Source organism: Macaca mulatta, chromosome 17 (assembly GCF_049350105.2).
Source record: "Macaca mulatta isolate MMU2019108-1 chromosome 17, T2T-MMU8v2.0, whole genome shotgun sequence".
NCBI lineage: Eukaryota > Metazoa > Chordata > Mammalia > Primates > Cercopithecidae > Macaca > Macaca mulatta.
In genome coordinates, this window is record NC_133422.1 from 7153625 (window position 1) to 7169381 (window position 15757).

Genomic DNA, 15757 nt, shown 5'->3' on the forward strand with positions numbered 1-15757 from the left:
CCTTTAAGGTATTTTACCTGTTTTATCCTCTAAGATTCTATGACTCTCAATTTTCAAATTTAAACTTTGAACTTTGCAAAGACATGCTATCACAGAAACATGATACAAGCTACTATGTGCTAAATAAATGCAGGCACATGTAGAACGTTGTTTTACACACATGCAATTCTGTCCTAGGGAAAATCTCTTTGGATACAGAAGTAGGAGCTTGGGCAAAAGTAGTAGCACAATTTCCGAAGTGTCCACTTCTAATCTGTAAATACATTTTAGGCAAAAAGGAAAAAACACACTTAAAACCCACAGGCACAAATAAACCAACTTTAATAGATATTATTTTATATTTATATAGCGCCTTCTTCAAGAACCTTAAATGCTTTACAGACATTATCTCTAATTAATCCCCACAACAACCCTGTGAGGTAGGTATTACTCCCATTTTACAAGACAGGGAGACTGAAGCACAGAGAGGTTAAGTGACTTGCCCAAGGTCACACAGTTAAATTCACTGAAGAGCCAGGACATGAGCGCTTTAGCCTCCCAGCTCCCAAATACCTCATGATAGAATCTTTAATAAAAAGTGTTTTTAAAGAAAGTATCAAGAGTAGTTATGAAAATGAGGTCTTTCTACTGCCATCAAGGAAAGAAAAAACCCTATACTGATGGTTAGAGGCCCCAAGACCCAAATAATACAACATTTCCTTCTTTCCCTGTTCCCAAGCCTCCTGGTTCCTGTCTTAAATAATCTTTTAAAGGTAAAATTTCCAAGACAGAAGCCATGTGACTTAAGAAGTGGGATTTAATTTAGAATATTTACTTTTAGTTACAATAATTTATAGAAATTTTTATTCCAATATACAAAATATGGGACAGCCATCCCAATAATCATGTACATAGTTACATAGCAATCGGCCACCATTTACAACTTAAACCAGCCCTGCATTTTAATCACAGTCAACTAACATACAACCTCACAATGCTTTCTTCATGGGTCACTTTTCTTACTTACTATACCTGTATTTTTCCCCCAACCCTGACCCTAAATGTTTTAAAAGTATATTGAGTTTCTTCAAAACATTTTACTTAGATCCAGCTGCATTAAGAAGAAAAAGTAAATGTAAAACTGTGACCCCACAGTCCCTCCCCTGACAAATCATACTATGAAGTATGATGTAGATGTGAATAAGTATGTGATTACCAGGAACTCAACACATATACTAGAACTTGCTTTAATATGAAATGTAACTTGGCTTTTACTGCATGTTTTTTCTTTAATGCAAAAATGTAAAAACAAACACAACGTAGTATTTCAATGCTGTACCTTTATGCAAATGACTTCATCTATCTTTTCTTAAACATGTTGTGATATAGCTCATGTTAAAACTGACACAGCTTCACTTACCTCTTTTTCTCTGTACTGAAAGCTGCAGAAATACAGCTTTAATTCCAAGACAATTTGGTTTAAGCCCTCAAAATAAAAAGAGCGCATCCACTTTCACTGCCCTGACTTTCCCCACATTGTTGATTGTGATTCTCTGTGGCATGTTGGTAGATAAGGCTGGCTATATATAATTTGTACAAAACATCTCTAGCCAGGGTAAGGCTTTAGAAACTATCTTAAAAAGAAACTTGTCAAAATACTTTTGATATTTAGTACAAATACTATTATTATAATTTTCTCCCAGCACATGTGTTTAAGCAGCCCAATTACCTAAGTGACCCTGTTAAAGGTCTGCTTATGGAACAAATAGGTGAAGTCATTTCCTGAGCCAAAAGATACAGATAATAAATGTTAATAATAGCAGCAGACTAAAAAATTCCTTTTTGTTGTTTGTTTTCCATAGTCATCAGTTTTAGCAAAAGAACTTTAGCAAATGACAATTTTTTTTTTAAATTTACTGCCTGAAAAGAATTTAATAAAGAACATCCAAGGCCTGATTGCTATTATTCTGAATATAATTTTCAATAATTTTCTGCAAGTTACATTCGGCTACTGTCAGACAACTTTCTGATGCATGGAAAACCGTCCAAAAAAACTGCGACGGTTTGCATACATTTTATGTTACATATATTATTTCTTAAAACCCCCAACAGAATGAAGTCTTAGCAAACACAAATTTTAATTTCTGAACACCCTTCCAGTAAGATTGTAAAGGTGCGGGGAAGGGGAGGAAGGACTTGTTTTTTGTATTCCTAGTCTACTTGATTAAAATTTAATCTTCAAAGGGTTTGTTTAGCTCACTATCCAGGCTGCTAGGGTTATGATGAACATTATTACTTCTTTCCAGGGTAAAAAAATGACATCTGAAAATAACATAAATGCTATGACAAGATATTCCAAGCATGACCTCAACTTGAAACATTAGAATACTTAAGAATTCTAAAGATTGGTATACCACCACTGCACCAGAATTTTTAATTATTCCAACAACTACAGGAATTTTTTTATAGTTTTTTAATTTTATGAAATTAAAGCTGAAGAAAATAACTGATTTAGAAACCATAACAAAAGGACAAATACTTAGCCAGAGATATCAGTTCCTCCTGAAAAAGGATATTTACCTCCTCTCACTGCAGTTTTTCTCAAGGTATCTTACTGATTTCAGATAGAATTTAAAATTCACCTTAAAAATAGAAACAAACAAAAGGACTACTTAAACTGACATTAACTGATAAAAATATGTTCAAATTTACTGACAGAATCATGGGCACTTCATACAATACTTAGACTCTACCAGTTTTAAGTAAAATAAATAAGGAAAAAATTATAATTACAAAGCCAGTCTTTCCCCTTGGGGAAACAAAAAGCCACTTTTGACCAATTGCTCCCTACATATACATACACTGTATATTATTATAAGCTTCTTCAGAGAAGCAAAACATCTTTGTCTTCCCGACACTGGATTATCTAGCATGTTAGGTTTTACATCAGGAAGGCAACTGCAAGTGTTGGGCCCAAAAGTATTTCTGGTTGACTCTTGAAAAGACACCGAATATGCTTCTATACACATTGAACCAGGCAAATTTATGCAGTGTGTTCGACATCACCTCCTTATCAATACAGCACAGATCCCGATTCTTTCTACTGCACTCCCAAGGAATTCAAAGCATTATTGGTGCAATTAATAAAGAGAAAATGCGTGTCAATGACTGGAAGGCTGTTTTACAAGAGGAGCTGGTATCTCTGATTTCACCTCCTTGTTGAATGGAACTGTACAGACAGCATGATACCTGAGCAAATAAATCAACTACCATGATCGGAAGGGCTTGTCAATCCATCGTCTTTGCTTTATCGTGTGCAAAGTGTGCTACTGCCCCCTGAGCTTCCTGCATTTCTCTTTTCTTGAAAAATCAGTGCTTGATCCTTTCCAAAATAACCAGAGGAGAAATGAGGCAGAAAGTATCTCTTCATCACGGTTCCCCCTCAGTCCCGAGACTGATAGAAAAGGATGTAACCAGACTCAGAGTTCTTTGAGATATCTGATGTCAACCCGTAGAATTCTTCAATAGCCTGTGCATCTATTTTCTGTGAGGCAAAATGTAAACATTAGTACATAAATGAGCTCTGTACAGTCAGATGGCTTAAATTTAATAGACTGATAATACCAAGTATTTGGGGAAAATGGAACTCTCATACATAGCTGGCAGGGCACTCTGAAAAAATGTTTAGAAATACCTATCTTCTAAAGCTGAACATACAACTACCCTTTGATCCAGCAATTCTACTTCTAGATATAGGATGAATTATATGAAACCACTAATAACTATTTTGGACCTACAAAATGGCAACTTCCAGGCCGGGCACAGTGATTCACGCCTGTAATGCCAGCACTGTGGGAGGCCAAGGCTGGCGGATCACCTGGGGTTAGAAGTTCAAGACCAGCCTGACCAACGTGGAGAAAGCCCGTCTCTACCAAAAATACAAAATTAGCCAGGCATGGTGGTGCATGCCTGTAATCCCAGCTACTCGGGAGGCTGAGGCAGGAGATTCACTTGAACCCAGGAGCTGGAGGTGGCGGTGAGCCGAGATCGCACCCTCGCACTCCAGAAGCCTAGATAACAAGACTCTGTCTCCCAAAAAAACAAAAAGGCAACTTCTAGTGGTCCAACCTAACATATACCCAAGAAAAATGAGTGTATACGTCTAGCAAAAGGCTTGTAAAAGATGACCAATGCATTTTAATTCACAATAGTCATTAACTGACAAAAGGTCAAATTTCTAACTTGGTATATTTGTACAGTACAGAATGACAAAGCAGTAAAAAAGAACTGCCATTACTGCAGGCAACAAGAATGCACCTCACAAATATATTCAGTGAATAAAGTCTGACACAAACAAAATCATACTGTATGAGTCCATTTATATTCAAGCCTAGGCAAAATTAATGATAAAAGTCCAAATAGCAGGCTCCAGGAGGAAGCTTAAGTTCTGACCAGAAGGAGGAACAAGGGGGCCTGCTGTGGTGTTGAAAATGAATTATATCTTGACCTGGATGGTAGTTACAAATGTGAGTGTGTCTGTGTGGCTGTGTGTGACGGGGGGACACACATATACAAATTCATCAAATTCAGACTTGTACACTTTACTGTATGTATGTTACATGGCTTAATTTTTTTTTTTTAAAGTCAGGTCTGTTGTTGAAAGCTTTCCTTTGTTTTATTCCACGTGTGTAAAGGTTACGTGACCACTCAACTGTTGGGCTTGGACGTTGTAGAGTAAGAAGTAGGAATCAGACTACAATCCATAGACCCAGACATTTGTCTCATAATCATCACCAGTCATATCTAAATGAGAAACTATCAGAAAATAGTGAAAAGCAACATATGCATAAAACTTTCAAAAATAAGAGATTAAGAAACTACTTACTTCTACAATGTCGTCATCAAACAACAACCAAAAATCATGACTCTTAACTATTGCAATATAATGGCCTCGATTGGGACCACTAAAACAAACAAAAAAGAAGTTAATTTAATATGATATTTATTAATATTACTCTTTCATGCTCTAAATTTTATGTTTTATAGAGAAACTGAAACAAATAGCAGTAAAAAAGAACTGCTTCTTTTTTATACCCCTTAACTATTCTTTCCAAAAAAGATAAAGCTACACTGAGTTGAACTGGTAATCAATTTTAAAATCAAATAATTAGTACTCTAAGAGATTCTATTCACATAAAGCTGCATTATTGAAATTCTTTCCTGTCTTTGTAATAGTTTTCAATTTTGCTTCTATAATAAAAGACAAGGTTTTCTATCATTTTATAAGGGAGGGGATCACAGCAGAACATGCTGAATTCAACTATAAAACAATGCATACAAGAATTATTTCTAAGCCTCACTCCCTTGGTAATAGTTTTTTTTCTTGAGGAAAGATCCAACATGATGCTTGAAACAGGCAAGGATATCAAATCCTTGGTTCCAAAATCAAGCCTGAACTTCACAAAATGTCTTTAAAAGCAAATGACCTTTGCTCAATGGTGAGTCAATACGAAGTACCTAATTCTTAATACCATTATAACTATTACTATGATTGCCCTTGCATCTCATTTTAAACAAATCTGGAATATATAAATGTAGACATGCATAAAAATAAAGGAGGCATAATTTCTTTCAAAAGCAATTCTTTGTTTTATAAAAGGATATGACAAAGGTTTTAACCTCTTCCAGTTTAAGTACGGTTCATTATAAAGGCTTATATAGTTATATTTATTCTTTGTAATTCTATAATTAATACAGAATTTGAAATCCTTTTCAATACAAATTATTCCTTACGCTAAACACTATTTTAAAAGTAGTGACCAGATTATTAGAATAAGCCACCTCCTAAAATGTCTTATGTTTCTCAGATCATTTGATCTTGTAGGTAAGATAAATACCTTAGGTGACAGAATGACACCAACAAAAACATTATTTTTTTTAAACTATGGAGGATGACACCTCAAAACTTTCTTTTTAAAAAGCATTTAATGCTTTATTAAGTCTATTTCTATATTTATTTAGGACTCATCTAAAGGGTCTTGTGTGTTATGGGGAGAGGGTCAGAAATGAAAACAAAATTATAAAAGGTGAAATCAAGAAAAATCAAAGAAAGGCTGAGGAACACAGGATGGAAGGAAAGGAGGTGGGTGGGGTGAGAACTAGTAAATTGAGAAAAGTTAGGCGGCTTTTTCCTTTGGCAAAGAACTAGTTTGAAGAACAGTAGACAAAAGTTAATTTCATAAACTAAAAATGAAATGAGAGATGAAGGGCTGAACTTCCACCTAAGGAAGCTGTTTCTTAGGCATCTGATTTCTGGACATTAAACACACTCAGTTGAGCAGATATAAATGCCTAATGTATGCAAGTAACTACTGACTGCTGTGGAGATTAAAGAGATTTCAACAACTGCTTGCCCAAATACCCCTTCAGTACAGAGATAGCTACTCCAAAAACATAATCCAAGGCAGAATATGATATAAAAGTAGAGCCACAGGAGAGACCGTATCCAGCAAGAGAGGAGGTGGAAGGGAGAGAAGGATGGGAAATCAAGAATCGGAGCCCAGTTCTGACATGGGCTTGAAGGGTAATACTTAGTCAACAAACATTTGCTAGAAGTCTCTTCTAGGCTGGGAACCAGGGATAGAGAAGGAGCAAGCTGAACTGGAACTGACATGCTGATAATGAGGCTGTGCACACCCTCCACACTTTCATATGAAGCAAATCTACAAATAAGTCTGACAAATAAAATACACAATGGAAAAATATTCTAAAATATGATTATCTTTTATTAGCGAGCAAATTATCTCCTGTTTTAAAAAGCACCTGTTCTCATAAGGGAAGCAGACATACATCCTAAGACAGTACACAAAGCACTAAGACAGGGCTAGCACTGCACATCTAGTATTTATGTGAAGACAACACGTGGAGACTGAGGCTGGGCAGAAGAGCGTCAAGGAAGACTTCCAGAGAGAAGAGGCAGGAAGGCATGAGGCAATGAGAGTGAGACAGGAGAGAGTAAGACCCCGGGGTAGGGGCGGGATCCCAAAGACCTACTGTGCAGAACTCCACCAGAAGTGAGTTCCCAGTGAAGGCAGACCACCAGGGCTGTGAGGAAAGTCAATAACCATCTCTCTGCAATTTTCTGCAACAATTCTGACAGTAGGGATTCAGACAGCTGGCAAGAGGATTTTACAGTGCTTGTGAGAACATGCTTTAACTGACTGTGGAGTTCAAGTTGGGAGAAGCAAGTGAGGCCAAAGAAAAGGTTAAAAAGGCAAAGGGTCAAGAGACTCAAGGATTTCAGGGTGGGGAAAGGGTTGGGTTAATTTTAAAAGGAGAGAGTGGGGACGGGACCCTGGTTGCCATCTAAGTCAGGCATCTCAACTCAATGTCTTGTGAGTAGAGCATAATTCTAAAAATCTAACATAATTTAAGTAGAGTAGGACTGTTACTAAATTTGAAGAGGCTAAAGAACAGTCTAATTAGGGTGTGAGAAAGTAAATATTATAGAGCTGGGATGTGAGAAGGCAGTATTATATTTTTGTTACTAAGACAGTAGCAGTAGCTGATTTACATCTCCTTTTGAATCCCAACAAAGCAATGAGGTAATTAGTATTATTTACATTTTCTAGAAGAGAAAACTGAAGCCTTTTCAGGAAACTCTGCATAACATCACACTGCCCACAACTGGCAGAAATGGTACTGAGATCCAGGCTTCTCTCACTTTGAATACCTGGTCTGAATCACTACACCAAGGTTCTTTAAGTAATCTTGACACTGCTTCACTCCTTTAAGATGTGATCACTCTTAATTTAGAAGTAGAAGAAAGATTCTTGCTGAGGATAAAAGACGGGACCCAAGGCTGACCCAGGCAATGGAGGTACAAGACGATTATTACAGAGTATTTGCTCCCTCCGGGTTGTCCTTAAAAATTCTGATCAGAGGCTGGGCATGGTGGCTCACGTCTGTAATCCCAGCACTTTGGGAGGCTGAGGCAGGCGGATCACCAGGTCAGGAGATTCAGACCATCCTGGCTAACACGGTGAAACTCTCTACTAAAAATACAAAAAATTACCCGGGCATGGTGGTGGGCGCCTGTAGTCCCAGCTACTTGGGAGGCTGAAGCAGGAGAATGGCTTGAATGCGGAAGGCGGAGCTTGCAGTGAGCCGAGATGGCACCACTGCACTCCAGCCTGGGCGACAGAGCGAGACTCTGTCTCCAAAAAAAAAAAAAAAAATTCTAATCAGAGAGCTGGGAGGAGGGCTGAAGTGGAGAAAGCTGGAACTTTTTTTATTTGGATAAAACATGCTGTTAGTACAAGTTTCCCAAAACCAAGGGGAAAATGATGAGTGCCTGCTTTAAAATTATTAAAGGAAATTCTAAGCAGTCAATGAAGACGGTTATGTTCCAAATACAAGTTCTGATTATGTGATGCTCTTGCAGTTTGAGAATTTTTTGATGTATTTAATAAGGTCAGTTACAGGTATGTATGTTCATACAGAGAAGATGTGTATACCACGTTGGAAAAGAAGATGAGAAGGAGACAGAAAGCAAAATTAGCTAATAGGAAATGATAAATACACACCCAGGTAAAATCAAAAAATGAATCTTTGAAGATTACTTCCAATGCCATTTTAAATGCTTTTTACAACCACTGATATGCTGAACATATGCAATTAAACTCAGAAGTGATTTATTTTAACCAACAACCCTCTATACACACACCCCAAAAAAGGAAAACTAACAGATCTCAAAGTTCTAGGAAATCAGATATAGTACTTGCAGAGTAATAAATAATAAAAATAAAAACAATATATTTTAACATATAAAATTTTTAAGGAATGATAAAATGTAAAGCTAAAACTCCATTTTGAAATAAAATTATCTTGAGAAGAATACAGAATTTCTAAAAGTTCTGCATTTGAATAATTCATGAACATCTTGAATATACACTGCTCTTCTAACCTAGAAATTCCACTACTATGTCCCCGGAGTTGCAATTACCTTCCACAGTGAACCACAACAGCAACCAGGTCGTACATTCTGTCTGGATTGGTGGCATCACCTGAAGTGTTAAATAGACGAAGTTCTAAAGGGAAAACTACCCGGTAAGAGAGTTTTGTATATCGATGAAGTTGATCCATATATTTAAATCTCTTCAGGTGTAGAGCTAGAATCATGGGCAGTTTTTTAACTTTCATCCTATTAAAAATAAAAATGAAAACAAAATTTCACAAAAGATATCCACCATGTCCTTGAATTATCAAACTATGATATCCAACGAACAGATAGTCAATGGTCAGTTTTAATAGCCCAGCACTGCCCAGTTTCGCACATTTCTACCAATTATTTTTATAATGACAAAACAATGTTCTGAACATCTTAGGACGATCCCACCCTACCGATCATCGCCACACCACATAATTTGACATAGCACTCAACATGGCTCCGAAACAGATGGAATGGCATTAGTCCTTGGTTAAGGAATCTGTATTTTTCACACACACATCTCTTATAATAAGGCTAAATGCACAGGGTGCTCAAGAGTGGTAGAGGGAAAACAAGTTTCTTGAAACTGACAATTCCTTTGGACTTGGGTAGACTGAAATCTAGTTTTTCTATCAATCTATATGATGCAGGTACAGACTGACAATAGGAGACTAAAACAACAAAAGCGCTACAGACCATTCAAGGTGCTTGTCAGAGACAAGAAATAATTCCATATTAAGAAAAATGACTATGTATATCCTAGAAAGGGAATAAAATAACCTGGAAACTTAGGAGTTAAGTTTTTAATTGTGAAACACAGGCTGTTCTTCATGTTCTAAATAATCTTTATTATGCCTTTAAATGCCATTTCTCCCTGAGAGTGCCTTTGTACTCCTACTTCACCTAAAAATCTATTCTTTTAATGGCTCAGCTCAAATGTCACACCCTCTGGCACAAATACCTGCTCTCTTCAATCCTCCATCAGCGCTTTACAGGTTCACTTTATATATGTCAAGCTTATTACATGGTAACAATTTTAGGTGATTACGGTTCTTTTCTTCTAGGCCCTGAACTCGTGGCAGCTAGAAAGCATTCCCTTCATTTTTATTTCCCCACTATCTAGCAACATGCCTGACATAGGATAGATGCCAAATGTTGCAGAACTGAATTTTAAATGGGTCTGGTGAAGCAAAATACTCCTCACAATTTAAACAAGTGAGATATATGGTAAGCCACTGTCTCTAATAAGTGAAAAATCATTTTATAACATTATACTAAATCTGCATTCTACATGTCTTAAATATGGTGGATAGCTTATTATTCCTAAATTACTTACTATTCGAGTAACTTGGCCTTTTGGAAACATTAGCCAAAGTAAAGGTAAACAACTAGTCACTCCTAGAAAGCAATCCAGCAATATAAATTGGGAGCCTTTACGGCCTTTGTCTCACTAATCCTATTTCTAGAAACATAAATTAAATATATAATCTCAAAAACATCCCTTATGAGAATAATCTACTTGTAGAGTTCTTTTACATTGTAAAAAATCCCAACTATTCAACAACAGGAAATGTAGAAATAAATTAGACTTCAAACATAACAGAGTGTTGTACAACTTAAATAAAACACTGCTGATGAAAGTTTCCAGGTGACATGGGAAAATACTTAAGAAGTCAGGATGTAAAATTATACATAAAATTTAATTCAACTATGAATTACCCATGTAGAGTTCCTGAAACGAAATCTTTACAAAGCATCAAGGTATCCTTTGAGAATTTCCAATGGATGGTAGATGCAAAAGACAAATTTTCTCAGCATAAAATGAGTGTCAGTGTACTATTAATAAATGGCAGTCAGGTAAGACTAGGAAGAGGAAAGAGAATGAACTTGGCCTGATGGTTAGGGAAAATGTGTTTTTAGCAATTACACAAGGCGGGGGGAGTCCAAATGCAGAAAAGAGAAAATGTCTCAGTAATAGCAGATACAATGTTTGATAAGACAACACATGAAGAGTATGAATCCTATTTGCCAAAGATCCTCCCAGGGGAGAAGTGCTGGCTACCACAAAGAAACCAGCTATCCATGGAATTGTCAAGCAAAAATATGTGTGGAGCCATATTTTAAAGATGATGAGAGACTAGCTTACAAAATTTCCCTCATATTGAAATGGTTCCAGAAGAAAAAGCAGAAAACTGCTTGAACATACGTGTAAGGAGTGTGAAACTCATGTAGATTTTGCAGCAGAAGGAAGAAAAAAGAAGTTGACTTCCTGTTCAAAACACTAAGACCAGCAAAACACCAAAGAATGTATAAGATTCTGGCTTTCCTTCCATTCCAACTTGTGGCGAGGGAGGTTACATTAGGGAGGTCTTGATCACTGTCATTGTTTTATTAAAAAAAGTTGTCTTAGAACATAGTGTTTTCTACAAAAGACAAACATTTTGAAGAAAAAAGAGGAGGACAGAGATCATTATTTTCCTTTTTAAGTGTGAATAAACACTGATTTTTAAAAATCTTCTGTAAGCAGATATCAATTTTCTATTTAAATTTATTTTTTTAATGACATTTACCGACCACACAAACAACTACTTAAAATTTGGATGAATTTCTATTATTCAGTTGGCCCTCCATATTGGGAGTTCCACATCCACAGATTCAACCAGCCATGAATTGAAAATACCCAAAAAATAAATAACTAAAAATAAAAAAGACAAATGCCATTTTAAAAAACACAGTACAACAATTATTTATATACCATTTACAGTGTATTAGGTATCGAAATACATAGGAGTATATGCATAGGTTATATGCAAATACTTGTCATTTTATATCAGGGACTTGAGCAACCATGCATTTTGCTGTAGGTGAGGGCCCTGGAACCAACTGATACTGAGGTACAACTCTATGCATTTTCTTGCTTTTACATCTTTAAAATGACAAATTGCATTCTTGTTGTATTATAACATAACAGGGGGTTGCTTATCTTGATAATGTCTAGTTATAATTTAAAACTATTCCAAAAAAGCACAAGGATGGGAAAAGACATACCATGTAAACACCAATCCTAAGTAAGCTGGCTATACTAATGTCAGACAAAGCATATAAGATAAGGAATCTTACCAGAAATAAAGAATACTTCATAATAATGGTCAATTAACTAAGAGAACATAACAATCTTAAAAGCATGTGCTCCAAAATTTTTTCAAATTTCAGAAATAAACAGACAAGTGCATAATCAGAATTGGAATCTTTAAGACTTCTCTCACTAACAAAAAAAATCAGTAAGGACAGGAAAATATGAACATCCTAACTATGGACTTAATTGACATTTATGGAATACTCAACCCCAAACTGCACTATATACATTCTTTTCAAGTTCAACCAAAACACTCACTAATGTACTGGACAATAAAAGAAATCTCAATAAATTTCAAAGATGAAATCAGAGTATGCGGGAGAATGGCGTGAACCCGGGAGGCGGAGCTTGCAGCGAGCCGAGATCACGCCACTGCACTCCAGCCTGGGAGACACAGCGAGACTCCGTCTCAAAAAAAAAAAAAAAAAAAAAAAAAAAAAAAAAAAAATCTAGAAAACCCCCTAGCTACGGAAACTAAGCAACACATTTCTAAATAAGCCATAGGACAAACAGAACATCACAAAGGAAATCAGAATACATTTTTAAATGGATGATTATTATGAGACTACAACATCCTCTCATTTTAGGTCCTGTTCCCTAGGGCAGACCCTGAGACAGGAATTCCCAGGCCTGTGATTTATTAATGTCATGCTCCCTGTGTATGGTGGGGGGGCGGGGGGAAGGAAAGCAGGTAAGGATTCAATCTCAAGCAAAATCCCAGGAAGAGTGGCTTCAGCTCAGTGTCAAGAGAAACCCTGGAGTCTAAATTTCACCTCCGATTTCTCTTGACCACAAGGTAGCTGGGGTTTCATATGCTCTTTAGCACCTGTCAGTGACTGGTCAAAAACTGGGAATTTGAACCAAATTCCCAGAAACTCCCTTCTCCAGTAGCCCAAGGGGGAGTCCTTCCCAGAGCCATCAGGTGCTAAGTAGTCCAAAAGGCTAGGGGAGGAGCTGGAGGAAGGACTGACATTGCCCGCAACCACCCTCAACCGGAATACCAACTATCCTGCCGCAGGCAAGCAACACCAGTACAGGATGGAATGCAGACCCTGGAATCCAGTGGAATCAGCTGTTTTTCTCAAGTCAGAAACCCTTTTTAAAGTAAATTTCCTATTTTTATAAACTGTGTGAGCCAAACAGAGTTCTACAGATGGAATGTGATCCAGAGGACACTATGTGCAAGCTCTGCCACAGATGAATGTAATACCCCAGCCACAGGCACTTAAGAGCTTACCAACATCCTGTCAGCACATAAGTCCTGACCACACAGAAAAGCTTAATAATTGTACAGACATTCAGTTCCAAGGACTGAATTCCATGCCCTTTTAAAAGGTGCCATCAACAAGGATTAATTGTGACACATTACAATGAGGGGGTCAGGGCGAATAGAATGTTTTATGTGAGAAAGTCACTAAGGTGACTCCGTGAGATATAAGCAATGAGAGGACATTTAGGTAGCAGAACCTAAACTCCAGCATGTGTCAAAATGGGGGATGGGTCACAGGCACAAATGAGGCTCATGGCGTACCCCAACATGTGTAAAAAACGTACTATTGAGGGACGGACATCTGGAGATCCAGGTAGGCACGTAGGCAGGGAGCCAGGAGGCACCAACTTCTCAAAAGATGGAAGGACCCACCCAACTCAGATTCCAGAAGACTTGCATGGGGCTGTGTGCGCAAGAGGTGGTCGGAGATGTTGACTATAGCAAGGCAAATCCCTATTGCCAATATGATTTCACATGATACTACACAAGTTACCATGACTGGGACTGACTACAGGGGAAAAAGATATGAATCTAGTTAAGAAAATGAAGCAAAAGGAAGGGCCTTCATCTCACAAACAGGAAGCAATTCAATCATTAAATCTAGGGCAGATACTCAGAGATGGACTGTGGCCATGACAATGTGATGCTGAGTCACCTGGCCATGCATGGGTCTTCTTCAACACCTGGTAAGAACAGGACTGGTCCCAAAAGTGGGGTCAGGCACATACGGAATAAAGGGAGAGTAAAGAGACTTGAGAGAGGAAAGATGAGAAGGCAAAGAGCTCAGCTCCCAGTCCATTGTCACTAATCATTGGATCCCACAGAGTAGTGACAGAAATACAGGCATACCTTGGAGATACAGAAAGTTCAGTTCCAGGCCACTCCAATAAAGTGAAGACTGCAATAAAGTGAAGACCGCAATAAAGCAAGTCATACACATTTTTGGTTTCCCAGTGCATATAAAAGTTATGCTTATATTATACTGTAGTCTATTAAGTATGTAATAGCATTATGTCTGAAGAAAAGTCTGTTATCTTGGTTTAAAAATAGTTTATTGCTGAAAACTTAATGATCATCTGAGCCTTCAGAGAATCATCATCTTTCTGCCGGTGGAGGGTCTTGTCTGAAGGTTGATGGTTGCTGACTTATCAGGATGGTGGCTGCTGAAGGTCGGGGTGGCTGAGGCAATTTTTTTTTTTTTTGAGACAGAGTATTGCTCTGTCGCCCAGGCTGGAGGGGAATGCAGTGGCGCGATCTCGGCTTACTGCAAGCTCCAGGCTGAGGCCATTTCTTAAAATAAGGTAAGAACGTCTGCCACATCAACTGGCTTTTCCTTTCACAGATTTCTCTGTAGCATGTGATGCTGTTTGATAGCATTTTATCTACAGAACTTTTCAAAATTGAGTCAATCCTCTCAACCCCTGATGCTGCTATCAACTAAGGTTATGTAATATTCTAAATCCTTTGTTGTCATTTCAACAATGTTCACAGCATGTTCACCAGGAGTAGATTCCATCTCAACAAACCATGAGATTGCAGCAATTTGATCATGAGATTGCAGCAATTCAGTCACATCTTCAGGCTCTTAATTCTTGTTCTCTTGGTGTTTCTACCACATCTTCAGTGACTTCCTCCACTGAAGTGTGAACCCCTCGAAGCCATCAATGAGGGCTGGAATGAACTTCTTCCAAACTTCTGCTAATGTTAATATTTTTACCTCCTCCCATGAATCACAAATATTCTAATGGCATCCAGAATTGTGAATCCTTTCCAAAAGGGTTTCAATTTACTTTGCTCAGATCCATCAGAGGAATCTCAATCTATGGCAGCTATAGCCTTAAAAAATATTAAATAATAAGACTTGAAAGTCAAAATAACTCCTTGATTCATGGGCTGCAGAATGGAGCTTATGTTAGCGGGCATGAAAACAACATCAATCTCTTTGTGTGTCTCCATCAGAGTGCTTAGGTGATCACATGTATTATCAATGAGTAATAATATTTTGAAAGAAATCTTTTTTCTGAGTGACAGGTCTCAATAGTGAGCTTAAAATATTCAGTAAATCATACTGTAAACAGATGTGCTGTCATCCAGGCTTTGTTTCTTTTCTACAGCACAGGCAGGGTAGATTCAGCATAATTCTTAAGAACTCAAGGATTTTAGGGACGGTAAATGAATACTGGCTTCAACTTAAAAGTCACCAGCTGCATTAACTGCTAACCAGAGAATCAGCCTGTCCTTTGAAGCTAGGCACTGACTTCTCTCTAGCTATGACAGTCCTACACGCCCTCTTTTTCCAATAGAAAACTGTTACCTCTATATTGAAAATCTGTTGTTTAGTGTAGCCACCATCAACAATTATTTTAGCTAGGCAATCTAGATA

At 37.4% G+C, this 15757-nt stretch overlaps 1 protein-coding gene across 21 annotated transcripts in view; it reads right to left on the bottom strand.

Annotated features, from left to right (window-relative positions):
* Nucleotides 1–304: 304 nt before the first annotated feature.
* The window catches only part of USP12 (ubiquitin specific peptidase 12), a 173806-nt gene continuing 158353 nt past the window's right edge, over nucleotides 305–15757 (bottom strand). For all 21 annotated transcript variants that reach the window (XM_077974305.1, XM_077974297.1, XM_077974307.1 and 18 more), the window contains 3 exons: nucleotides 8984–9181; nucleotides 4865–4943; nucleotides 305–3523 (listed from right to left, as the gene is read on the bottom strand). In XM_077974305.1, coding sequence (XP_077830431.1) covers nucleotides 3422–3523; nucleotides 4865–4943; nucleotides 8984–9181 — 379 coding nt within the window. In that variant the 3' untranslated portion in view covers nucleotides 305–3421. The remainder of the gene's footprint in view (nucleotides 3524–4864; nucleotides 4944–8983; nucleotides 9182–15757) is intronic.